At 50.7% G+C, this 26,287-nt stretch overlaps 1 protein-coding gene and 1 long non-coding RNA gene across 2 annotated transcripts in view; both read right to left on the bottom strand.

Moving 5' to 3' along the window:
• The window catches only part of LOC148222659 (uncharacterized), a 46,395-nt gene extending 44,802 nt beyond the window's left edge, over positions 1-1,593 (bottom strand). Inside the window, exon 1 of the long non-coding RNA XR_015805734.1 lies at positions 1,495-1,593. This is a non-coding gene — a long non-coding RNA (uncharacterized LOC148222659). The remainder of the gene's footprint in view (positions 1-1,494) is intronic.
• Positions 1,594-14,393: 12,800 nt separating this feature from the next.
• Positions 14,394-26,287, bottom strand: part of XXYLT1 (xyloside xylosyltransferase 1) — a 31,960-nt gene continuing 20,066 nt past the window's right edge. Inside the window, exon 4 of the mRNA XM_088170881.1 lies at positions 14,394-15,517. Coding sequence (XP_088027007.1) covers positions 15,121-15,517 — 397 coding nt within the window. The 3' untranslated portion in view covers positions 14,394-15,120. The remainder of the gene's footprint in view (positions 15,518-26,287) is intronic.

The raw sequence follows: 26,287 nt of genomic DNA, 5'->3' as shown, positions 1-26,287 counted from the left end.
TTCTGTTCAGCATTTGGGAGGCAAAAGCCAAACAATACAGCACGTTATAAAGTAAAATATAATCACAATAAAACACCTTCCATCCTATGAGGGCTTCAGGAAGATGTTAAACAATAGCTACCGGGGTTAGATTTTTAAATCGGCAGGTCTGACACATCGGTGAGCGTCAAAAGGAGCCGGGGAAGGAGCACCTAATTAGCTCCTGTGGGTCCCTGGGACTTCCCTCGGGGTCCCAGCGCTGGCACACTGCCCGTACCTCCATGGAGTAAACAGGATGTCCCAGGCTGCTCCAGCTGACATCAGTGCTGTGCCGGGGGCTGAAACGGCCCTGGCCGGATTTGGCTGATAAAGGTTTGAAACGGGGAATTATCATTAGTGTCAATTAGCACCATTTTATGAAAAAGAGATCTCGGCATATCTCTGTTCTTAGATTGTCCCTATCAGCCACACTGGTGAGGGTGTTGATGTAAGCAGCTTGCGTAAGGCTTTTGGCAACTCGGGCTGCTTGGAGCAGGCACGGGGAGTTCCTGTGCTGGAAGTCCAGACTGAGCTCTGAGCCTTGCTGCAGGCACAGCCCCACTGCTCAGGTGTTTCTGGGGGCCTCCAGTGGGGATTGACTCTCAGCCCTGAGTTAAGGTTATTTAACACCTTCTCGGTTCCCCAGCGAAGGCAGGAGCTGCCCAGGCTCTGGTGAAGCCATCCTGGCACAGGTACCAGGGGCAGGCTGTACTGACAGCACAGCACCTGGCACCAGGGCAAGGGGGCTGCACCCTGGGTAGCTGGGGGACAATCCCCCCTAAAAAAAACCATGCCTCTGTGGGAAAGGGACTGAACAGAGCTGTCCAGCTGTCTGCAGCCTCCCTGAGAGCCAGGCTCAGTGCGAGATCAGCATCGCAGGAGTCAGGAAAATTGGCAAAAACCCAAAGAAGAAGCCAAGGACCCACGAAGGGTTGAAAAGACAGACTTTTAATGGAGAGAAATTCCTGGGACACTATCAATGTGGGCCAGAAAAAGAGGTTAAAGGGCTAACTTGATCCCAGCTTATTAAAGCTCTTTTTGATGTGATTAAATGTTTGGCAGTGCCTCTGTTTGGCAGACAAGGATGGGAGAAGGCTGTGGTTAGAAATAAGGCATGGATTCAGTGTTATGAGTACCCTCTGAAACACTGTCAAAGCCTGCAGTGAGTTCCCCATCCCTGGCAATGCTGTGACCAAGGGGTGAGTAGGCTCAGAGTGACACAGTCCTGCAGCTTCACTATGGACAAAATCCGTGCTGACAGAGCAGCCCCCTGCCATGGGCCTTGTCCTTGTGCCAGCCCTGCTTGGTGAGATGCAGACAGAGGGAGAAGCTGTAGATGGGCTCTCATAACTATTGACATAACAGTCTCAGGGAGGGATCTGGATTTACAGCTAGCCTCTCCCTGCCTGGATAACCCCTCTCCTTTATCATTTACCTTCAGCAATAAATCATGCTCCCCATGGACTTGTCACTTACTGGCTTTTGATGGATGCCTCTCCTAGGCAATTCCAGGTGAAGACCACTGGCTGCTCCATTTTAGAAGACAGTTTGCTGCTGACAAGAAGCAGTGAAGAAAGCTTGTCTGATTAATATACTGTCTTTTTTGACATGCGTGCTAGAAATAGAGGAGTGGATAAAAAGGTGATGATAAGCAGTGTGATTACAGACCCACGAGGGAAATGAACAGATACTTCAAATTGGAGGCAGCAGAGCACAGCCCAAGCAACAATTAAAGATGGATTCTGCAAATCTGTCCTTCTGTGGAGGCCACTGGCTTCTCTGTAATTTGGAGCATAATTGGAGTAATTACTCAGAGCTCACCCTAAGGAGCATGGTGGAACATCATTTTGGGTTGTTTCTCTCACCGGTGATGTGACAGCTCCTTGTAAATCACTCTGAAGTACCTGGGTGTGATGCTGAAGGAACTGGGCACAGGCTGTGCTGGCCCCTGAGTCCAGCCTGTGAGAATAGAGCGAGAGTCCTTCAGCAGCAGAGGTAGTGCTCAGAAATGAATTGCTGGGCAATTATTTAATTCATGCTCCTCTTTTCCCCCTCGGATTTCCCAATAAGCATTGCTTGGCAGGCTGGGCTGCCTGTAATCGCTGCTCCACATTCAGAGCTGCATCTAATCCTTTCAAGCAGGCAGCTGCCTTTCCTGTTTTGTTCCCCCTGTCCCAGTCTCAGCACACTTCCCTGTGGCTCAGAGATGTGCCCTGGTGGTTCAATGCTGCTGCAAACCATCCATCAGTGGTGCAGCAGTGGTCACTCACTTCAGTGAAGGTGTCACAAGCCTGCCACGGGATGCTTATTGTGGCAATCCCAGATACTGATCCGTGGGCTGCTGCTGGCTGTGACCAGTCCCCAGACAAGCTCTGTGGCTGCAGCGAGTCTGCAGCATCCCCTGCACCCCTGTCCAGCCAGAGACTGGGCACTCCCAGCTGGCAAAGCTCTCCAGCATCCCACCCAGAGAGCCAGCCGGGGCTGAGGCACCTCCCAGCTGTGAGCCACAGGCAGACAGGCAAAACAAAGAGCGTGAAGCCACACACCAGCCCAGGGAACACAGGACATTTATTTGCCACGTTGGGAATATCAGCTGAGCAGTGGGTTTTGCAGAGGACACTGGGCAGCCTGTGGCTAGAAGGTGCCCACAGCATGAAGCCAGTGGGACAGCAAAGCAGGGGCAGACAGACCTGTCCTGTCTAAACATGTCCATCTTCAGCAAAGCCAAGAGCAGTACTGACAGGCATGAAGGTGTGGGAGATCCTGGGGGAGCAGGAGAGTGCTGTGAGTATTTTGAAACTCAGAGGGCAGAAGGCTTTGTACTCCATGAGCAACAGGGCACAGGCTGGCCCACAGACCAGTTTCTGTGGCTCCTCTTCCCAAGGGAGGAGTTCAGCAACACTGGAAATCAGACTGTGGCATTATGCAAGACTGGTCATGGCTTTTATTGCTTCTCAGAAGCCCTGTAGCAATCCTGCTCCCTGCTCCCCAGAGTGTAACCTGTGACAAGCACGTGTGTGCAGGCCATGCTTCCCTAGGGCCACTGCTCTCAGGGAACTTGGGACATCACACTCCAGCAGGCAGGGAGCCACTCTGCAAGGTGCCCACTTGGCTGGAGCTTGTGGTGCTTCCCAGCACCGGATCAAGCACACAGTCATTCTTCCTGGCTGTGGCAGTGCTCTGCCAGGAGGTGTTGATTAGCTTGGCAGGTTGCTAATTGCCAGGAAGGGCCCAGCACAGAGGTCAGGGTGGCTGTTCTCTGGGAAGAGGAAGGTCAGGACACCTTGGTTAAGAGTGTGGATGCTTTGGGAGAAGGGGTCCCACCGGTGCCAGGGCTGGAAAAATCCTGCTGCTGAAGCATGGCTCCCTTTTAAACTCCACTGGTTTTGAAAAAACACAGCCAAATGCCCATCTGTGTCTCACCTTGAATCAGCACCTCCCGTGCTGGAGGAAAACAAAGACCACAACATCCAAAAAAGCTCCTCCAAGGTGCACTAAGACAGCTGGATTACAGCTGCATGGTGAGCTTCTCCTTGCCCTGTGCTCAGTAGCCACCAGCACCTCCCTCCTCAGTTTTAATGTCTTTCTTTTTAATTATTTTTTTCCCAAGTCACCTGCAGCTCTGTTCTGAGGCTCCTGCCTCAGCTTATCCCAGCAAAACAGTAGCAAACATCCACGCTCCTGATCTGCAGCACAGCCCCTGTGCCTGTGTGCTAGGAAAAGCACCTTCCAACCCTCCTGTGGGACACTGCCCAGGATTCAGAGGCTGGAGAGGGAGGCATGAAGAACCTCACATACCCACACACCCATGTACAAACTCACACTCATAGGCACTTGCCCTTCTGCAGATACTTGTTACCTTCAGCCAAACATTCTGTCACCCAGACAAGAGGGACACCTGACATTTTTGTCCAGGTGTTGAATGAAGCTGGTCTGTGAGAGATGATGAGGGTGTTTAAAGGCTTTTGTTTATGATGTCTGCTAAAGATAAGCTTCCAAGAAAGATGAAAGATGCCCTTTGGAAGCAAGAGTAGGGCAGGAAGGAATGCCAGCCTTAAATTACTGTGAAAGCTGACACTACCTTTTAACATTCAATGTGTACAAAGCCTGTGTCCCCCCACATCTTGAAAGAAACCTCTTGGATTATGAGCATGACCAATAATGACTGGAGGTAATTCCTGCCTGCTCCTGGCAAGTGCATAAGCTGACAGCAGATATTGTCTTCCACACAGTTTTCCACACTTTTCCCTTGGAGGCAGAAGTTCACAAGGTGTGACTATAAATCCACGCAGAAAGCCCAGCTGATGTTCTCCTAATGTGGAATAAACAGTGGAGAAGAGGAGCCCTGGCTACAGCAAGGTCTGGGAGCAAGGAATGGCCAACATTTAGGGTTTTCACCTGGCCAGACAGAATAAAGCATTACTTCTTGATTTTTTTTGCATTTTGATTTATACTCACAGACTCTTGATGCGAAGCCTTCTGTGCAACACACATGGGAAGGGTTTCTTCAGGGCTAAAATTGTTTACTGGACTTACTATAATCAGCAGCAGGTTTTGAGTTTCCTCTCAGGCTCTCAAGGCTTTAAAGACAACACTGTTGGCAGGTATTTCACCTGGTATCAGTCTGAAAGAAGAAAAATATCTGAGGCCTCCAAGATTAACTGTCCTTTCTGTGAGAAATATTTATCACTGTTCATTCTGGTCTCCTCAATCTTTATTTCTATCAAATGCCTGTGACCAAAGATCTTTGCCCTATCTGAAAACATTTCTTCCCTATCAAACACAGAACATGCAATGCTCTCCTACACACACAAATTTCATGTTGCTAGAAAATTACTGTTTCCAGATCAGCCAGGGAAGGAGTTTTGCTGTCCTACTGTATTCTGTGGAACACAGTGTACTGTTCCTAGAGGCTAAAACCTCTCAGAGGGGAGGACATGGGGGCATTAATAAGGGGTGATGCTGCCCTCCATCTTTGTCCACAGAACCCTAAAAAGTCCAGCTCCAGGAGAAGGGGTCTCCAGTCCTGAGGACCTCCCCAGCATCTTCTCATCCTGGTCTGCAGCATTCCTCAGCAAGAATCACCCCCCAGGCCAGGAGGGCATCATGGACTTTCCCAGGAGATGTTCTGGGAACCAGGAGCCCACCCTCTCCCTTTCCTGACAGCAGTGCTCAGAGAGGTCCCACGGGCTTGGCACTGCCACCAGAGGGCTGGGAATGAGCTGAGAGTCCCGAGATCAAATTTTCTCCTAAACCAGTAAAACACCCTCTGGTTGTTTGCAAGGGCTATGGGACAGCTGTGACCCACATCTGTCTCACAGTGGGACATTGCAGAGGGACAGGAAGCAACCCCACAGCATTTCCTGCTCTATTCCAGCCACAAGCAACAGAATGAAAGAGGAGGGGTCCTCTTCTGTAATTTGCTTTGTTTGACCAAGGACAAAACTGGTGCAAGCAGAGCCATCCCAACCAGCAGCAGGGACCCGCACTCAGTGTGGGATTTGGGCTGGGAAGCCCAACCCCTTGCACACAAGTCCAGCACAAACCCTGCTGGCAATTTTCCTGCTACATTGAACAGGGAAATGTAATGGCAAAGATCCATGTTTTTCCACTACTGTGGAAAAAAACATATATCTGTCTCCACGAAATCTCCCCCCCCTACCCTCCCCCCAAATTGTTGCAGAGGTTTATCAGGGGCTGGAAGGTAACAGGAAACCTGGTTTTGTAGCAGTGTTGGGTATGGCTGTGAGATCCCGGGAGGTTGTAGGAGACACCAGAGATGAGCAGCAGACAGAAGCTACGTGCATTGGATACAATACCTTGGATCTTCTTTCATCCAGAAAATAAACTATTAAAGATTTGCTTGAAAGGGGCATTTTCCTTGCCATTGATACTCCCAGCTGTAGAAATAACAACATATTTCCAATACCGGTTTGTTACAGCAGTTTGCAAAGAGAAAAAAAACATTGCTAGATTATTTCCAAGGCAGCAATGAAACTGAATCACCAGTATTTGATAATATAAAAAGTAAACTACAAGTAAATAGTTGAACTTCAGCAATATTTGCAGCTGATAATGATAATGTTCAACTGATGAGATGCTATCCTAATGACACACTCATGGAAAATGAGGAGGGATATTTGCTTCCAGCTAATTGCTGAGCCTGTATACCGTGTAACACCACAAAGCACATTCTGAATAAATCATCATTTGATCTTGAAGGTTATGCAACAAAACTTTTCAATTGCCTTTTCTCATCATCAAAAGAATTTTAGGATTACAGGGGAGAATTCATTTTTTCAGCTCTGAGAACATGGAAAAGCAGAGGCGTGCCCTGACAAGCCACTTATCTGTGTGCTTTGCCATCTGCGACAACCTGAGCAGGATTCCCAGCTCAGACGTTTCCTCCTGTTGAAGGGCAGGGATGCTGGGACCGGGCAGAGGAGCTGCCAGTGCTGGAATGCCACTGGTGCTGCTGCCCAGCCCCTGTGCTGGGCACACTGCAGAGGCTGGGCAGGGAGAAGCACAGCAGCCTTTGGCACCACCCTTAACCCAGACACCCCTTCACCCTCCAGAGCTCAACACAGCTCCAAAGCCAACGAGGCAGGTGCAGCCCCTGCCCCAGGGAGGCTCACGTGGCTGTGGGGCAGCAGCTCCTCCCTTCAGTGCCCTCTGCACCCACCCCACTGCTGCCGAGCTCTCTGTGTGCCACCTTGGCAAAGGATCACTCCTGTGCACCACGAGCTCCTCATCATTCCCCCATTTATCTTTTCCAGCACAATCCATCATTTCAGCATAAATGCTCTCTCACCTGGCGTTGCAGCTCTGTTTGTACCATACAAAGCAGGTGTTCCAGAGCAAAGGCTCCCCTCTCCTGGGGCCAGCACCTGCATCCTCCCCTGCCAAGCTGTGCCTCTTGGCTATACGTGACTCAGCTTTCCCCACAAAGCATCATACTTTTTTTACAAGGACAGTTAAAAATACCACAGTTTGATCTTCCCTATGTAAAAGACTGTGGCATCTAAGGGAGAAATTAGAAAAAAGCAGGCAAACTTGGTTCTTAACTAAAACTGGACAGCAGCAGAGCACAGCACTCTTTCAGGGGACTTCCTTCACAGCATCATGCTGCTCCCAGAGAGCTTCTGCAAGCAAAATGAACGAGGTCAGCTGTTCTCCCCATATCTGGAATTTGTAGAAATTAGCATGCACCTTAATGCGTTTTACAGTCTGAGCCCAGATGGTGTGTAGGAGGAACCCTGAAAGCTCAGTGCATGCCCATGTGGTGGGCAGCCCTGGTGGCAGTGCTGGGACCCCAGGATGTCACTGGCATCCCAGTGCCCTCCCACAGCTGACAGCTGCAGAGGGTGTCTGCACTGTGGGCCCCATGGGACAAATCCCTTCCCTGGGCCTGTATGGGTCAGCCACAAGCATCCCCTCCTTCAGCCCAGCCCTGCTGCTGGCCACAGCACTGATTTAGCTTTGGTCAGGTCCACGCCTGCTCTGGCAGTACCAGAAGATTGCTATTCTACAAGTGGCTATAAAGGGCTTGAGCTAGGACAGTATCAATTGTGGTTTTCTGACAATGGAGCCACAAAAAGCAAAGTTATTTTGAGAAGGGTAAATGTAGCCCAGACCATGATATTTAATTCATGTCCGCCCACAGCCCTCCTGCTCTGCTGGCACTTCGTCCCTAGATGGGACTTCGTGGACAAGGCAACTTCACTTTCCAGTGTTGCTGCTCCTCCAGGAGGAATTCTGGCTGTAGGAGGTCTCTCCCAAACATGCTCTGCCACCCTCCCATGCCACTCTGGGCACCCATGTGCACACTGCCTGCTGCTGCTATAGGCATGTCCCCAGCACCCTGCACCACATCCTTCCCAGCCTGCACGGGATGCTCCTGCTGAGCTGCCCATACCACCAGAGCAGGGTGGGCATCACTCCCCTCTGAGGGATGGGAAAGTCAAACTGGGAAAAAGACCCACATCACCTCTGGACACCTGGCTCCAGGTCAGCCTCCCATACCCTCTAGTCTGGGATTTCTGGGACTGGAAGCTGAAAGAATAGCCAGAAAAACTTGAAATACTTCCAGACCCCATGTTGGACAGTGGTTTCTCAGCCTCTGCTTCTTTTTTGCTTCTAGAATCAGGACAATGTGGTCTCTTTGCAGGGAGGCTTGGCTGAGCACAGGCTGCAGAAACTCATGGGCAGGAGGAGCTGCAGAACTGCAAACACCAGTAACTTCATACTGGAGACCAGAGAGTCATTTTTCAGGATTTGTACATGATGCTACCTCCCCAAATCCAGCTGACACATTTATTCATTAAGAACCTGGTACAGTGTTTTATGACAAATGTCTTGGCACTTGCTACTCAGCCCAGCATTATTTAAAGTCTTCCCTTATTATGATTATTTGATAATGCAGCCTATTACATACAGCTCTTCAGGGAAGGAGAGCATGAAACACTGCATATTTTATATCCTCTTTGTTATTTGCTGGTAAAACTTCACCAGAGCAATGACTGGTGAAAGAAATTTAGTGGCATCTGCTGAAAAATTTTTGAGGTATAAAAGTAAATGACTCATGATAGTATATTTCATTACATTTGCTTTAATAATGCTGACTTCTTGTATTTCCTATTTTTGCAACATTGGCTGCTTTTAAAATGTGAAATTCTGAGGTGTCAGCACAGGCAGGTTTGCTGGCCTCCAGTTTCTTTTCCACCATTAGGAATTTTCTTTTAGATCTGTTCCTGCATCTTTTCCAGGTAAAATCTTTTTGACCTGGAAAATTTACTACCTGATGAATCTTATACCAGAAAAGTTTTGCCTAACTTGGGAATTAAGCTGCTAGCTTAGGTTTGCCAGCCTTTTCCTTTGACACTGGCACGGGATTGGCATCCTCCTTGCCTTCTGCATAGGTGTTACAGTGAATTGCCGTTATTTAACTGGAATACACTCTATCCCTGCTGGACTCCAGGTTCTGCTGTTTCCCTTTTGCAGAGTGCAGTGGTTTACAATGCCACATCATCTTTATGTCTATTCCAATTACAGAACAAAAATTGCTGTTGGACACCTTCACTTTTCTATAGCACTAAGAGTTTCCCAATCTGCTGAGCACATATCCTGCAGAATGGCAAGATTTCCCTTGTTCCCAGGAGAGGGTGTGAATGTTGCTGATTCTCCTCAGCTGCACCATTCTTCTGTCCATAACCTGAATGCTGCTTTAATCCCTGGGGATGATTCCCCAGAGCTGATGCACAGCATCTGTCCGAGCTCTAAGGGCTGAGAGAGCACAGACCAAGGGTAGTTCAAGGCCAGAGCTGTGGCTCTGTCAGTGCAGCCTGCAGGATACAGTCAGGCAGAGCACAGCCTGGCATTCTGGCCATGTGGCCCACCTGCCTGCTCTGCACCAGTGGTTCTCCTGCCCTGTGCCCACAGAAGAGCTGCTGAAGTGGGTGCTCCTGGGGCATGGCTTGGCATGAGCAGCAAGGAGGGAGATCCCATCCTGATCTCCCTCCCACAGGTGGGACCTTGGCTTCAGCAAGGAGGGGAACTGGGGGATGTGCTGCCTCCCACATCACCTCCCTGCTCTCCACAGCTCTTCTCTGTATCCTTGGGTTATGCCCTTCTACATCTGCACTACCCAGCATCTAACAGTGATGAATTTTGTTCCCATTTTATTACCTACTGCTCCATATCAGCCACATTTTCTGCAGTTCTTCACATTGGCTCTACATTTCCCTCTCCTGAACAGCTCAGCATCAGTGGCAGGTTCTGCCATGTCACCATTATACCCTATTTTCCAGATAATAGTTTTTACTGCAGGACCAGAGGGCCTGTCAGCTCAGCTAAGCATCCTTTACCTGGCCAACTCTTCATGCCCTCATTCCACAGCTGAGGGGCCCAATCTTACAGGCCCATTTATTTTTTTCCCTACTGCTGCTGGTGTTTTTAAGCATTCTGTATAAAACTCCTGTGTCCCTTGAGCTCAGCAGATTATGCTAGAAGGAGACATCTTTTCTGTGTTCCCAAGGTAGCCAGAAAAGTAGTCCAGCACAGAAAAGAAATGAGTTTGAAAGGAAAAAGCATGCAGGAAAAAATATACCTTTTTTTTCTGACACATTGCCTAGAGCCCCACTTGCCACAGGGCATCCACAAATTATTTATTCCCTAAACTGATACTGTCCTTAGGACCCGAAAGTGTCTATTTATCCTGACCAGCTCCAAGAAGGAGATGTGTTGTGACAAAGGCCACAAACATTTAAACAGCTACAAAATGCACTAAGAGGGAGAGGTCTGTAGGTGATAAATGGAGACAGCTCATGCAGTGCCTTCTGAGAACAGGGCTCTGCTGGCAGCCTGTGGCTTGCTCAGCTTTAGGATTGTCCCCAGCAGGGTCACAAATTGCTGCTAAACGATGGCTGACCAGGAGCAGGAGGAGAAGATGGCTCTGGAGCTGTGCTGGTGAAGACTGACACCAGGACAAGCACCTTGCCAGGGCTGCACAGTGCCAAATCCATCAGGAATGAGCCAGCACAAAGAGCTCGAAGGTGCCCATCTGTTCTGAGGGGAGTTAGAACTCCAAGGCATGATTTTCTACCTGCCACAACAGCAACATCTGCCCCAGGAAAAGCATATCTGGCTCTCAGGGACACCCCACAAACTGCTGAGCATCCCCTCACTGGTGAGCAATGCCAAAGCCTCCTGCAGGTCCAGACCTGTGGCTCATTCTGGCAGCTCCAGACTCTGCTGTGTTACAGCTTTTTCTTCAGGTAGGCAAAGTGTCTAAATTAACATTGAGACTTTCAGTACAATGCAGCTAATGCCAATGAAGTACCTCAGGAAGGTAATTTGCTCCAAGTGCTTCCCTTGTTAGCAGCTGATTAATGAATAAATAATTTCCAGAAGAGAATTGGACAAAGCAAACCCTGCTGGCAATGAAAAGGCTATAGGACTGGGCAGCAATTTCTTTGCAATTAGTAATTAAATCTACAGAGGGTCTGTGATGGTCAGAGACAGAGATACTAAAAACCTGGCTGAAATATCTACAGGTGCTGTGGAAAGTGTCTCTCCATGGCTTTGCAAAGCTTTTGAGGAAACGCTCACAAAACATTGCAGCAACTTAATAAAATCCGTATTAAAAGGAAAAGCAGGCAGTTGCTGACCCGTGTCCCAGGCTTACTGCGCTTTTTTTTTTTTTCATTTTTCTTTGTCCCTCAGGACTGACTTCACGCTGCCCATAGCTTTGTTGAAGGCAGAGGGGTGGTTCTGGAACCTGCCTGCTCTGCTGCTGCCAGGCATTTCTCAGCAAAGGCAAAATAATAGGTTGGCTTTTTATTTTTTTGGTTTTTAAAGTCAGAAACTCCATCTTAGCGCTGAAGCCCGTTGTTAGGCTTTGTGTTATTCTTGGCACGCTGACCGAAGTGCGCTTGGTATGAATAGCACAGCTGAAAAGTAAATATTGTATCCTCTGGGATCAGCCGAGAGGGAGGGCGGTGATATTGCTTAATGGAGCACCCCAGTGCCTGTTTGGGTTAGGCTCACAGTAATTGCTCCCTAGGTGAGTTTATACCAACAATTGATTATTTCAAATAGGAAAGAAGTACAAATGAGTAAGAGAATAAACACTGATGATGTTATGAAATGCAGGAGATGAGGGCAAAAATCTCATGCAGCTCCAGCATAGGGCTGGAAGCCAGGCTGGGCAGAAAATCATGAATACTGTTTTCTCTACATGCAATTCCTCATGAATGCTGAGTGACATAAAAAATTGAATTTCCCCCTAAAGCTTAAGCTACAGAACTAATTTCCACAGCTCGATCTTCTACAAAGGAGACTCCTTTGCTTTCCCATCTCCTTCTCCACCCTGGAAAAACATGGGACTCTTGACACGAGCAGCACTTTGCTGTGAGCCAGCAGGTGAGAAGACAAGGAGCAGGAATCCGTGATGGAGGAGCTCTGGGCTGAATAACCTTAGGATAAAGCCCACCACATCCTTGCAGAGATCACTGCAGCTCTCCCATGGGTGCAATGTGCCCCATCCCTCTCCACCAGCCTGTGCTGGTGGGACTGGTCTCCTTCTCCCAGGAGCAGCTGTGTCCCAGCTGTGTCCCCCAGTTGCTGCGTGTCACAGCAGCATGGCCACACTTGCCACTCCCCAAGGGCTGCCTTTAGCCTGCTGCATCTCCAGAGGGGCTCCAACCAACCCATAACCAGGCTCTGGGGTCTGCAGATGCCCTTTGCTAGGCAGGGGACACAGTGCCAGCCCTCTGGAGACCAGGAGCTGCCTGTCAGTCCCAGCGCTGCTGCTGCAGGGTCTCCACAGCAAATCCCCAGTGCCCAGGGTAAAAATGGTGCTCTTTAATGGTTTCTGGGCATCTTTCACCATGATTGTGCTGGCAGCTGCTATGTGCTGGTTGTCCTGACCTTGGGCCAGCATCACAGGACCAGGAGAGGATGCTCAGGTCTGTGTGCCTGGAACAACACCTGGCTGAGGATGGGCTGCAGCAGGAGGGTGCAGGAGGGCAAAGAAGGGCTGGGAAGGAGAGTCCCCATTCTTCCAGGAATTGAAGGAAATGCTGACTGGGCACTGAGTCCAGGAACTGCTGTAGGGTAAGGGCTCCTGGGCAGGCAGTGCCCTCAGGGATGCACAGCAAGCTCTGCTTCTGCCCCAAAGCAGCGCCCTTTGAAAAGGCGGAGCCGGCAGCCCCACGAGTCAGCCCCAGGCTGCCACGGCGCTCTCTGCAGCTGAGCTCATTAGTGCCTGCAATCAGCAGGGCATGAAGGGGAGATAATTGCACGGGGAGCTACGTGCGGGGTCTATAAATAGCGCCGTGCGGTCCCTGCTGCCCGCGCTGCTCAGTCACGGCCCCGGGGACCGCGCGGGTCGGGCCGGGGCCGGCACTGCTGCGAGGGGGCTGCTGCCTGGGGAAAACCAATAGAGCTCCATTAAATGTTTCACTTAACTACGCTTTTCCTAGCTGAAAAAGAATGCAGTGAGTTTCCCCGTGGACTGTGATTTTGAATTAAAAAAAAGGAAAACAATTTATTTCTTGAAAAATACTTAAGCAAAAGGTTTCAGCCTTGGGGCCATAGTAGCCACCTGTAGGTGCTCTCCCACAGAGACTCTGGGACTCCACAGAGAGGGAGAAATGCTCCCAACCCTATGGGGAGCATCCCCTGGCTGCAGGTAGAGGGGGTACAATGCCCGGCCCAGCTCCAGGAATGATTGTGGGGCAGGGAGGGCACCTGGCCCCACACAGCCCTGTCTCCCAAGCAGCACCCATCATGCTGCTTTTGGGAGGTACCCACAGCCACCTCAGAGCTGCTCAGTCCCCAGTAAAAGCCACATTTGCTGATCATCCCACTCCTCCCTTGTGCTGGTGACATAAGCAGCCTGGCCTGTATTTCCAGCACGGCCATTTCCAAACTGATGGTAAGGTCCTGCCCTGGCATGTGAAGCCCCTTGTCTCACTGGTGCTACCAGTGAGACCTGACCAGTAAGCACCAGGGATCTTCCTCATCCTTCAGGGTGCATCATCACAGTGCATCACCTGCCCCAAATCCTGCCCTGTTGCAGCTTCCAGCAAGCTTGGCTGCCTTGCCTTGCACAGTGAGGTTGGATCACCTTGTTTTTTGGTGAAAATGTGAGTCTAACACAGCAGGTCACTGTGTCTTTCCCTCACCTTTAATCACCTCTTTGCTGTTTCTTCCTTAGGGAGCAGAAAATACTTATAGACAAGGTTTTGTGTTATTTTGAAATGGATTGGTTCAGCACATCAGAGAGGGCAGGGTTCAGGATGCAGCCCATACCGTAGGCTGCTGCCTCTGCACATCAGTTTGAGAGAAGGGAGCCTCTCCCCCATTAAGTTCATTCATGGGCACGGGTGAAGGAGCCCAGGACACTCCTGGCACATATGGTGTGTTCTGCTATTAAGTTAAGCCACGATCAGGTGCCCACACCTCTCTCTTGCACGTGCACATCACACAGATACACACATGGGGTGTAAAACAAGCTGGGCTGGGCTGGGCTGGAGGTGGTTAATGAGCCGTGCAGGCCCTGACACAGGCCCATGTGCCCATCACGAAGGCAGCATTGATTCAAGGAGCTGTGTGCTCAGCCTGCAGCTCACTCATTCACAGCACAGGCAGCTCCCAGCTCCTTCGAAACCAACCCTGGCTACAGCGGTGATGATCTTTAAAAATCCAGCTTGTCTATTTGCATCACTCACATGGGACAGATGTGGGATAAGCTATGTGGGGCACCACACTCAACTGCCCAGCAGATACACATCAGATACTTTTTAATCATGATAAGAGCAGGAAACCTCCTATTGCACAGGACTTCAGTTGCGCCACAGAAAAACAGCCAAGCGTGTCTGACATCTGCAGCTTTATTTTCATATGAAAGGTTAAAGGCAAAGCTAGAAAAATGAATCTATTGCTACACACTCACTGAACACTTCTAGGACAACATAGGGCAGTAAAGCTTTTATTGCTAAGAAGAACTAACAGAAGGCTTGAAAGCTTATGTAGCATTCATTTTTTGTTTGTAAGTAACCCAATCTGAAGCTTTTGAGTCTTTAAAGCCCTCTTGCCTTTCTGGAATGCTTCAAAAGGAAGATGACCTGAGGACAGTGTCTGCTCTCCGGAGGGACCAGACCAATTCTCTGCATGAGGTGCAGAAACGGGCCACCAAGGAATGACAAAGGAAACACAACTGCTCGCTGGGGACTCCTGCAGACCATCAGACAAGGCAAATCTGCACAGCACCCAGGGACCCAGCCTAGTGCAAAAGCAGCAGTCTCTGATGGCTGTCCCCATGCCCCAGCAGCTGAGGCACAGATGAGCACTGTGGATTTCATCCAGAGCTGAGCCCTGGATACAGTGGCTGTGGATGTCCTGTTCCAACAGCTGAACTGCCCTTCCTCTTGGAGGGTGAGGCTACAGGCAGTTGGATACTGAATGCTCTTGGGAATCCTAGATTCCCCTGGATTATGCTGGATCAGAGCTGGTCACCCATCCTGAGGGACTGACAGTGCAGCCACTATGGCTCTGCAGGTCTTGCTGCAGTCAGAGCTGCCCCTGAGGGCAGTGGGTGCCTTAGTCTTCAGGGATTGGGGTGTTGCAGTTCCCATGGTAAATTCTGACCTCCCCCTCACACTGGAAGTATTGGTCAAACACATCACTGTATCCGTGGTCCCTCCACCATGTGCAAAGCTGCCGGTTCCACGTGCAGTCAAGCACATGGAAAAGCTCTGGATGCTCCATTCCCACCATAGTGAAGAAATCCTGGTCCCCAAGGTGGCCCTTGAAGTGGTACTTCTCTGTCAGCTTCTGCACCATGGTGGGCTCCAGCAGCTGGTTGTAGAGCTTGGATTGCCTCATGGCTTCCAGGTTCAGGAGCAGGACACCACTGTTGAAGCCTGGCAGCCCATCAGGAGGGGGCTCCCCCACTTTGGTTTGGGGGTTCTCACGGCGATACTGCCAGAAGGTGTGCCTGGAAAGAGAGGAAAAACAGGCACAGGAATGTCAGGGAGTGCAGCCTGAAGAGCAGTCACCTCAAGTCTGGGCAGGTCAGGATCACAGCACAGGATCTACCACCCACTCAAGGGATCTCACCATGCTTGTCTTCTGTCTGGAAGCACCCAGCCTCTCAGAACAGCCAGTGCTTCACAGGCTGCCTTTTTCTCCATCCCTCTGCACAGGATATTGCCCAGACTTCAAACCATGCTGCTTACCATCTCCTAAAGCCCCTTTTGTTTCTACCAGCATCATTCTGGTGAGCCAAGTGGACACAGGATTGTGTGACTGCTCACACGGCTGTGTAGAGACAAAACCACATCCCCAGTGCCTTGGGTGAACCACCAGAAATGTCCTATTTTCAATTACCTAAGCAAGCAGCCCAGAAATTTGTCTTCTTTCTCAGTCCTGCGTCAGAGAATATACCTCACCATACATACGCTGGCTGCTCCCACTTGCAGGAATTGAATTAATTCCATGCTATTCCCCAAGTAGCTGGATCTGCCCCCCAAAACTGCTCCCATTCAGTTTGAGGGTCTTCTTCCCTCAAACAGCATCCCCTGCTGCAAAGCTGAGCACCTGAGAGCAGCCTGCTGTTTCAGAGGAGAGCAGGGGGGACCTGTGACCCCTCACCACCCTCTCACAGCCCAGGGCTGCCAACACTGCTCTCTCCTTCCAGCCCTCACACTTAAGGTAAAGTTAGGAGTTTTTTACACCTTGCTGTAAAAAGAAGGGGATTTTTACACCTTGCTGTGAAGATGTCAAGAAGAAACACTGTTAGAAAGAATAAGCCAAGCCTACCACTGGTTGCTCTTCAAACCTGTCAGACACCATCCAAGTCTCCATGCAGCTCAAGGCAATGAGAACTTGTTGGTAGATTTAGCACCCAAATGTTTAAAGTGGTCCCATGCTTGGAAGCTGAAGCTGGACTCCCTCTGATGTAAGACAGATGCAGGGACATTTGCCCCTGGGACAGCCCCACAGGCAATGCTCTCCACTGCAAGCATTTAAATTTAAATTTTTCTTCTAAGAAGCTGTGTTGAGCTTGCTCAGTCCCACTTGCCCAGGGACTCCTACAGCTTGTACAGAGATCAGACCATCAAATCCATCCTTCTGGCCTGTGCTCTGGATCAAAGTGACTGCCAGGATTCAACAGCCACCAGCAGAATTACCCCAGCAGAAAATGTGGCTCTATTAATGATGTCAACTGTGAATATCTTTCTTATTTCCTCATCTGGAGAACCACAAGCATAATGCAGCATCACTTCCTTAAAACTTTCCATTAAAGCACTGATATTTCCCATTTCATTAAGCATCTTTACACCACTCCCTTTCATGTGATTAAGAACAGAAAAGGTTTTTTCGAGTGCCAGTTTTCCATGGAAGAAGGGCTCAGTCTCGAAGCAGTTGTATCCATGCTTCCCAGGGAAGAGGGGTGAAGGATAGGCTGCCTCATCAGAGCTCATTGGATCTAAAGGGTGGGGAAAGAATAAAGGGCTCTGCCTCTGCAAAGAGAAGCTGTGTCTTGAGGACAGGCAAGGGCAATTCATGGATGGGTTGCTCCTTAGAAAAGGAACATTCTCCATGCAGCAATAGAGGGAAGCTCAACCTGCAAAGACAAGCCCCAGTCATGTATCAATCAGCTTCCTGAAGTGCTCAGACCCAGAGAGTGGCTCAAGCCCTTTTCTGCTTCTCCTCAGCAATGCCAAGAGAGCCACCCTCCTGCCCAGAATGTTCTGCTGAAAGTCGGCAGGAGGGAGAGGGTAAGCAGTACCACAGAGGGGAGCACATTTCCAGCTCCACAGCAGTGAAGTTGATTCCTTTCCCATTCTTACCTCCAAGCACATGCTGCCCAAGCTAAGGGACAAGATTACAGCCACTGCAAGCAGCCAGAATAAAAAAATTGCAAGCACCCAGGCCATGGTGGGGCTGAGGCAAATCTGTATCACATGACTCAACTTCCCAGCAATGCCGCTCCCCAGATGACTCGTGGATGGCTGATAACTTTGTGCTTTGTGCCCTTTTCTACAGGAAGAGGAGGCAGACTGACAAGCAGCCATTGTTCAGCCTTTCCTCCCAGCGCTGGCTGTGACAGGGCTGTCCTCCCCCAGCCCTGTGCGGGGTGTGGGGCTGGCAGGGAGGGCAGGGCCATCCGCAGGGACCAATTTGAGGTGACATCCAGGATGTGATGAGCTGCACGTGGCTGCGCAGTGGAGTGCCGGTGATTTGGGAATCTGCTCACAGCTGAGCACAACAGCCTGGGGCTCAGGCCAACCAAGGGAGAGGTATCCTGGCAGAGCCACTGGCAGCTGTTTAGACAGGATTTCTCTTGGCTTTTGTCTTTCAATCAGGTGCTGTCCTGTAAGGGCCAGAACAGAGAAGAGCATGGCTGAAAGGCACCTCCACCCAGTCAGAAGTGGAAGGAGTGACAAGTATGAGAGCATTGTTCTCTCCAGAGGAGATGGGGCTGGCAAAGCACAACAACCAAAGCCAAACAGTTGATACAGCCTGCACCCACTCCACTCTGTCCTGCCTGACGTCACCCCTTGGAACTCACCTCAAATTTTGGCAAAACATAAGGGGAAAACTCCTGGGGCTGGATGAGTATGCTGTCAGGATGTGCCCTTGAGACAATCATCAAGGAACTGAACCCCAAATGGATGCAGAGGAAATGTCTCCCTGACCCAAGCCCCTGGAGTGGCTGGGATCTCCCTGGGAACATGCAGTTCAGGCAGGGCAGTGTGCCTTCTCTCTGTGCCCCCAGCAGCAGAAGCATGGGCAGGAAGGGAGCCCGGAGATGCCACCACCACCAGGATGCATCGGGGCAGGAAGCTGTTAGCCAGGAGAAAGGGAGAAGTGAGGAAGAGGAGGCATTTGGGGCTTTTGTTAACTGCTATAACCCATCTAGATGAGAGGGGACAGTGGTGACCTGTGGCCCCAGTCCCCGTGCCACGGTGCAGGGGAGCCGTGCAGGGCCTGCCGCGAGCAGCCCCCAGCAGGCTTTGCTTTGAGGAGCTGTTTATAAACAGAGCCAGCATGTGCTAGGAAACATCTGGAGAAGAGCATTTCCAAGCATTCAAACGCCAGGCCCAGGCAGCCCAGATAAAAAAAGCTGCTTCCAGCAGGACTTCCCTTGCTGGCCCAGCACAGGGCGCTGCGGCCGCACCTCCCCTGCCTCGCAGCCCGGCGGTCACAGAGCTGCCATCGCTCCCTTCCAAAGGCCTGGCTGGGGACAGCTGCCAGGGCAGAGGGACCACTCCACCCACCAGCTGGATTCTGTAGGGCCGTCTCTTGTTTTCATGTCAGCAAGGGACAGACAAGTGGGGGAAATACTTTGTCCAAATCTGTGAACTTCCACTCGTTTACTTCAGTTCTGGGTTATGGGACAACTTCATGGGATTGAGCTGGAAACTTCTGGTGAAGCAGCTGTGTGCCCAAGCTGGCAGGAAAGGCAAGTTGCAGGGGTTATTGCCAGCTGGGAGACCAGCAGCAAGCTCAAAGCACTTGCCCCACAAGCAGCAGACTGGGCTTGTGTGCCTATACCCATCTGATGTTCAAGTGACTGTAACCCTGCCACATCAGCTGTGCAGCTGCCACTGGGCTTGCTGCTGAGGATGTGGATCTTCCCCATGCATCCACATCTCCAGGAATGCCTCCCCCCACAGGCATCTGGGGAATCAAGGAACCAGCTCAAAAAGACATGAAGTGAAATGAGATGCCAGGCCAGATCCAGGGTGGCTGTGATTAGAGGATGCTGCTAGGAGGCTGCAGGAGGCAGCCAGTGTGCACTGCCTGAGCCTATGCAGCATGGTACCCGGGGAGAAAGACTGCATGGCCTCTCCCTCATCAAAGGGGAAACAGTCATGGGATAAAGACACAAAAATAGGGAATCTACAAAAGTCTGGATGTCATAAGCATCCCAGAAAGAATGAGCTTCTTGCTGGAGCTCACTGATTTGCTCATACCTCTTTCCAAGGGCTGCCAGTTTGGGCAGCTGTCAGGGACAGCAGGATGGGCAGCAGCAGACCAGTAGTGAGGATGTGTTTTGTCAGCAAGCCTCTCTCACAGGGATCAGGGGCTGGGACACCTTGAGCCCCATTCAGCCAGGCATGAGGCTCCTGGAGCAGAAGGGAAGCACGGGCTGCCAGCCATCCCTCTCTGAGCCACTCCAACAGCAGTCCTGCCAGCCCAAACACCAACTAAAACAACAAGTGCACGCTCTCCTACCTCCAAATACGATGTTCAGTTCCTGAGCCAGAACACGGATGGCTGCCAGCGTTATCCCCAGCTGCAGGCACGTGCCCAGCTGGCAAACACTACTGCTCCTGTGCAGGGAGCACTGAGGCACAGGGCACCTTGCTCCCTGCTCCATGTGCTGCCAGGACTACACGGGGTGGCAGAAGGACACGGCACCTGGCTGTGGTCCCACCAAGCAATCCCTGACTGAGCTGCCCACCTGGTGGTCCCTGGTGGCTGCAGGGTCCCAGAGACCTGGCCTAGAGGCAGATGGTATGGGAGCCCCAGTATGAAGTATGCAGTATCCTGATGGGGACAGGGGATGTGCTTGAAATGAGAGAGAGCAAAGCTCTCTCTGATAGCAGCTTCTGTCCTGCCTGGAGGAGAGGGTGAGGGCAATGGGAAGGGGAGAGTGATGGGAATGAGAGTATGGTCCATTCAGGCGGTGAGGGTGGCTTTCCCCCTTCATCCTTAGTACAAAGTAAGAGCACACCAAGAAAATTCCCTGCACCCTTCTCTTCTTGGCTAATCCTCACTGTGGCAGGCACCTGTCAGCCCCTTACCATCACTGTGTTCAAGTGAGATTAACCCTCAGGAAAAGGCCAGCTCCTCTTCCCCCCTCTCCTCCCACCTCCAAAAGGCATTGCTGCAATGAAGGTGGGCCCTTCCAAGTTTCTGCCACACAAAGGGAGGCAAACCACCGGGGCTGCACCCGGAGCAGCACTCAACCCAGCTCCCTCCCCCTGCCCGGGCAGCCGGACCTTGGCCTGGTGAGCTCAGAGGCTTTGTAACAAAGCAGCCCTTGTTGCTAATTGCTTATTTTCCATGTGCAATTGCTAAACCCCTTAAGGAGCCAGGGCAGCAGGTTCAGTACCAGCCCACTACACAGCACCTTAGCTGAGGCTGAAGAGCTTGTGCAATCCAGGAAATCCCAGCTTCACACTTCTCAGGAGCACCATGTACCCAGTGATATGCAGTGGCATCACCAACACAGCAGGACCCCTTGCCCTGCAGGGGAAAATGTCACCCTGAGGCAAAACAACACCAATTTCCATCCCAAGACAAAGGGCAGGATATGTTGGTATGCATACCAAGACCACCTTACCCTTCTCTGATGGGTTCAGGGTAAAGGTTCATCTCAGGCATGGAAAATACTGCTGAAGCAACAGACTGACCTCTTCAATGAGGACATCAGTAATTCCTTAATAAACTTCTCACGTAATGCACAAATTATGTCTGTACAGTGCTGGTCTCTACCACAGCCCAGCCTACATGCCAAACTTTTAAAAGGCCTGTATTTAGAGCAGCAAATTGATTCTCACTGATGACATTTCTGTGTGGACTTAGTCCAAAAATGGGAACTCTTAAATAGATGACAAATGACAACTTGTGAACACAGCTTGTGAGCAAAACCTTTCTTTGGGACAGATTTTCAAGAGTGACCCTCCTCACCACCAAACATTTGTACAGCCCACACCAATGCTAAAGTCATCCTCCAAATAGAGGTGGGACCATAAATCCCTGTCTGGGTCACATCAGTTTCTTTCCCTCTATATTTTAAGCACCTGTGGCACTGTGCAGAGCAACGACCTTTGTCAGATCATCCACTATCAGCACCAGTACAGGAAAGGGGGTAGCCCATCCACAGGGACACTCTAGAACACTGTACACCTAATTACTGCTAAAATGGCAGATTTCTACTAATAACTGTGAATAAACTCTACTCTGGCAATGTTTCCTGCCTGCCTTGGAAGCACAGGCTGCCTGCTCTGGGTCACCCTTTACTGCCAATGGGACTCTTGAGAACAGGGGAGATGCTCTCCCATCACAGAAGCTCACCTGCTGCTTAATATTACTATGTGTGATAATCAATGCACAGTTGTGGTTGTTAGATGTCATCCAATTTATTCATTGCTTTTAAATGCCATTTCAAGTTTGCATCATAGTGGGAATAAATTGGACAGGTCCTATATATTAATGATATTCATAGTTGTAAATGACACAACTCTTGACCTTCTTGGGTAATTTTTTAAATCAGAGGTAAAGCTGAATTCCTGAAATTAATTCTGCTTCCAGTTCCTTGCAGGTCCTGTTTGTTCTGTAATTTTGGCTGCTTCTTGGCAGCCACTGCCAAACAATTCCTAGAACCGTAGCACTTGCTACAAAAATCAAGTCAAAGTCTTGAAATGGTTTAAAATCCAAAGCGCACAGGGTTTGGGACTCTGGGCAGGCAGCAGTGACATCACAATGGCACAAATGGCAGGCACATATTCTCCTGCCTTTACTCCTGAGGGGCCTGGGGATCAGAGCCCTCTGTGGAAGCCAGCTCCCTGCTACCTCAGGGCAAAAGCCCTTGGAAAAGAGTAAAATCTCCAAATCAGGGCCACCTGCCAGCATTAGAAGTCCACCAAACCAGGAAAACTCAGATAGGAGGGCTGAAAAGCTCCATTGCAGGCAGCGGCCCACCTGCAGTGTTATATCTTACAACCACTGCTGCCTCAGCCAGGGAATCCAGCTGCTCCTTGCTTGCAGCTGTCAGGCGTACTTTGGGGTTTTTTTTAGATCCCAAGAGAAGGTACAGAATGTACCGTCTCAGCCCAGACTCTCTGACAGCCTGGCCTGGCTATGGATTTAGCATTAGCCTGCTCATGGTCCAGGATAACTCCTTTCCTCTTCCAAACATCTGACAAAGTGACTTAGCTGAGCTGCTGAGCTCCCAGCAAACACCCAGCACTGCAAGTGCCACGGCTCCACGTCCAGAGCTGCACAATCCTGATTCCACCCGTTAATGGGCTTCTCTGAGTTATTTTAGCAGCTCTTAAACAAACAAAATGCATGTCACTGAGCACACAGCACACTTACAGCAGCTCCCACATGAGCACAAGCAGAAACAAAGCTTTTCCTTTCTACAAAATAATGACCTGTTTGAGTTCTCCCTAGGTTTTAGGCAGAGGCAAAGGCGAATGGCCTTGCAGTCACACAGGGACACAAGTGTCAGCCCTTTGTAGTCTGTAGCTGCCCCTTTGATGTAGATATCCTTTCCTACTGGAAAAATTGTTATCATTTCCAACACTCTGGATTCCCAAGATGCCTCAAACTTTTATTAGTTTCTTGACACAGAGGACAGCAGTAAAGATCTCACCCAACAGCAGAAGTGGAGGCAGCAGCCACCCTTCCAGCCCCAGCTGTGTGCATTCCTGGACCTGTGAAGCTCTGGGACTTCTCCTGAGGCCCATCTTCACAGCAGGTATCCTTCTCCTACCTGGAGGGGGTAAAAGCATCCATCTGAGGACCTGTGGGTTAGGTCCTCCCTGCTGCCAGCAGACCATTCCTTCTCAAGGAGATCTCCAAGGGGAGCATGATGGGGGCAGTACTGAGGGCCCCAGGTGGTGCTGGAACATTGGTGGGCACTCAGAGCCCACTAGCAGTGCCAGTGCCATCAGCAGCAGTGCACAGGCAGAGAAGAGGCTGGGACGGTTGTGGGGATGGGAGCAGGGAGCACAGCGTGGCACATGGGCCTGGGGTCAGGCCAAGGCTGCTGAGAGCAGCTGTGCAATCAATACCACTGCTCTGCTTCCTCTCACATGCCACCAGTGTGACCAGAGGGATCTATAACCAGGAAAAGCAGTAAGAATAGGGTTTAAGCTCTGCCTTTAGTAATCTGAGAACTTTCAAGACACTTTGGGGAGTGCCACAGTATTTCCCCACTCTGTTCCTCTCAACCACAGGGCTGCTTTGAAATGAGGACTCCTATCCCTTTGGCGCCTGGCAGCACTGAGCTCCTGTGTCTGGGAACAAGAACTGAGCCAAGCCAGGCTGGCAAGGAGGCACAGGCAGGTCTGGGCTGCACTAGTGTGAGGATGCTATCGTTGTGCCCTGATGGGGACCCCACTATGCCCCAGGTGAAGCCCCCACTACTCACACCTGGCCAGCAAGCTGAAGGGCAGCAGGCCATGCTTCCATCACCAGCCATGGCACACCTACACTGCTGGGAGCACGGCTGAGCTGTTTGTCGAGCGTGTACCCACACATCCCCCAAGGACAGTGACCTGCCTGCCCATCTGGTCACCCCCATGCAGGCTGCATCTGCAGTGCTTCTATGCATGTTTCTTAGCAGGGCTCAAGAGCACCAGAGAGCCTGGACTTCTCAATTTGACCAAGATCTGGCACAGAAGGCTCAGAGCAACATAAATATTTATACAGACCATTATCACTCACTCGATGTAGCCTGGTGAGCAGGACAGGCAGCACAACTGAGCAGCTAAAATGCTGCAGGGGACAACAGGACTTTTGATTAAGGTTATGACTCTGAAGAAGCACCTCATTGCATGGAAAACCTTTTGGATGATGCAAACTTCAGATGCAAAGTCTAATCTTTACATCAAAATCACTCCCACTGAAGCCAGAGCTCCTGATCTTGGCCACAGTGTTAACCTTCTGCAGGCACATGAGCAGGCTAAGTCAACCTGGGAAGAGGCTCTTCTGCAGGCCAATATTCAAACAACAGCCTGGCAGGAGGAATCCAGTGCTGCCATGGAAAGCCCACAAGCATCAAAGAGGCTGCTGCACAGTACCAGTGCCCTCAACAACCCCACCATGGGGGCAGCTTCTTGTGCGATGAAGCTCTTCCTGCAACCCCAGCCACAGAGGTGTTGACCATAGCCCATGTCCCACATTGGATCCAGAAGCCACAGGAAGGACAACATGCCTGACCCATGGACAGGTGCCTCTTTTTTCTGCCATGGTTGGAGAGATGGAAACCTGATGCCATTGGCCTCGGATCTCAGATCACTGTACATGACATGGGCTCCTGTCACCTCCCTCTCTGCATCCATCCCTGCCAGACACTGCAGGGTGATCCATGTCCAGCTTCAGCAGCAGCTACTTCTCTTCAAAGGGCACTCCAACTCACCCTGAGTGGCCTTGAAGGACAGGCCAACCCCAGACTGTGCAACAGTTAAATCCCAGCACTGACCTAGCAGGAGGGCCAGGAGCTCCTGTTGCTCAGAGAAATGTGTTTGTCCAAGACAAACAGTGGCCGGGCATTGTTTCAGCATGAGTCAAGCGAGTGGAAACACTCCCGTGCCATCCTGTTTTGCTGTCTGGAGGTTTCCCCTACCTTCAGGATATGCAGACAGGCTCCGGGATGTTTCCGATTTGCTGTTCTCTTACTCCTCCGTTTCCTGTGAATGTCTGTGCTTGCTGCACCACTGCAGCAGCCTGAGCCTTCTGCAGCCCCAACCTGTGCCTAGAAAGTGCAGCCCACAGCCAGGCAGCCAATGGGCAGCTGATGGAAACAGATGGTGGCTTGATCTCCATCCATCTTTCACATTGCTACACAGCAGGAAAGATGGCACCCAAGCGTTTCTGGCCACTGGCTTACCCTGCCCCAGGAAATCGAGTCCACAACTCCATGAGCAAGCTCAGGACAGTTCTGCTAACTTGTCCCAGGTCCTCTGATGCTTTGGGACAAAGCTAGTACAGCAGAGAGCTGTGTGAGATGGTGAGGAAAACATGAGTAGCAACACAGAGACTCCACAGTTGCCCTGTAATTCTCCTCCCTCCCCACAACCGTTTTCCCAACTGATGCTTCAAGCCTACACCCAAGGCAAGCAACACGGTTGGAGCTGACACCTCTTATTTCACACCTACAACATGTTTTTATCTTTCTAAAAGTATAAAAATAGTAAAGGTTTTTGTTTTTTTATAAAGACACCTATGCTTTGTCAGCTCATGTTTGTGTCTGGAAATCCTTTTAGCAGTGAGGTGTGAGCCTCACAGGGTGCAGGGCTTGGCAGGAGGTCAGGCTGGAGTTTGCACAGCTCGGCCCACAACGGGTGATTTGGCGACAAGAAGGATCAGGAACTTGTTTTCATATGAAGATCAAAACAACACAAGAAGAAAAGCACAACATAGCCCAAAGTGACCCAGAATGTCAAAACTACAACAACAGAAAGTTCAGCCCAAAAATGCAGCCTGTGAGGGCTGTTATTGCTTGGCATGTTTGTCCCCACTGCGGGTGGCAGGAGGGAGAGAACAGGGCTATGGCTTGGGTCAGGTATTCAGGGCTCAGCCCCATGATCCTGTGCCTTGTCCCCTGCCATGCTGAAAGGCTCTCCAGCGGAGCACCCCAAACCTTAATTGAGTCCCCTCCAGGCACACCCGGTCCCACAAAACACATCCAGGCAGCAGATCACCATCCCCACTCCCTAGTTATGCACTGAAATAATGCAAAACCCTGCAGAGATAAAAACAAAGAGTTCCACCCTGCACTAATTGCAGGCGAAGGAAGGCTTGATTTACCCCGTTCCAGGCTGCAGTGCTAACGACAGGGATCCGACTGAGGCCACAGTCCCACAGCCCCGCGGCCGCTCTTGGCTGCTGCTCTCTCCTCCGCCCCCCTTTAAGCTCTAACAATTGGATATGATTAACTGGGGCTGGATTTACCATTCTGGGCACCAAAATCCTGTCAGGATACCCAAAGCAGATACAGGAGCCCTCTACTCTCTGA

Source organism: Sturnus vulgaris, chromosome 10, assembly GCF_052056855.1.
Source record: "Sturnus vulgaris isolate bStuVul1 chromosome 10, bStuVul1.hap1, whole genome shotgun sequence".
NCBI classification, from domain to species: domain Eukaryota; kingdom Metazoa; phylum Chordata; class Aves; order Passeriformes; family Sturnidae; genus Sturnus; species Sturnus vulgaris.
This window is presented reverse-complemented; position numbering and strand designations above follow the sequence as displayed.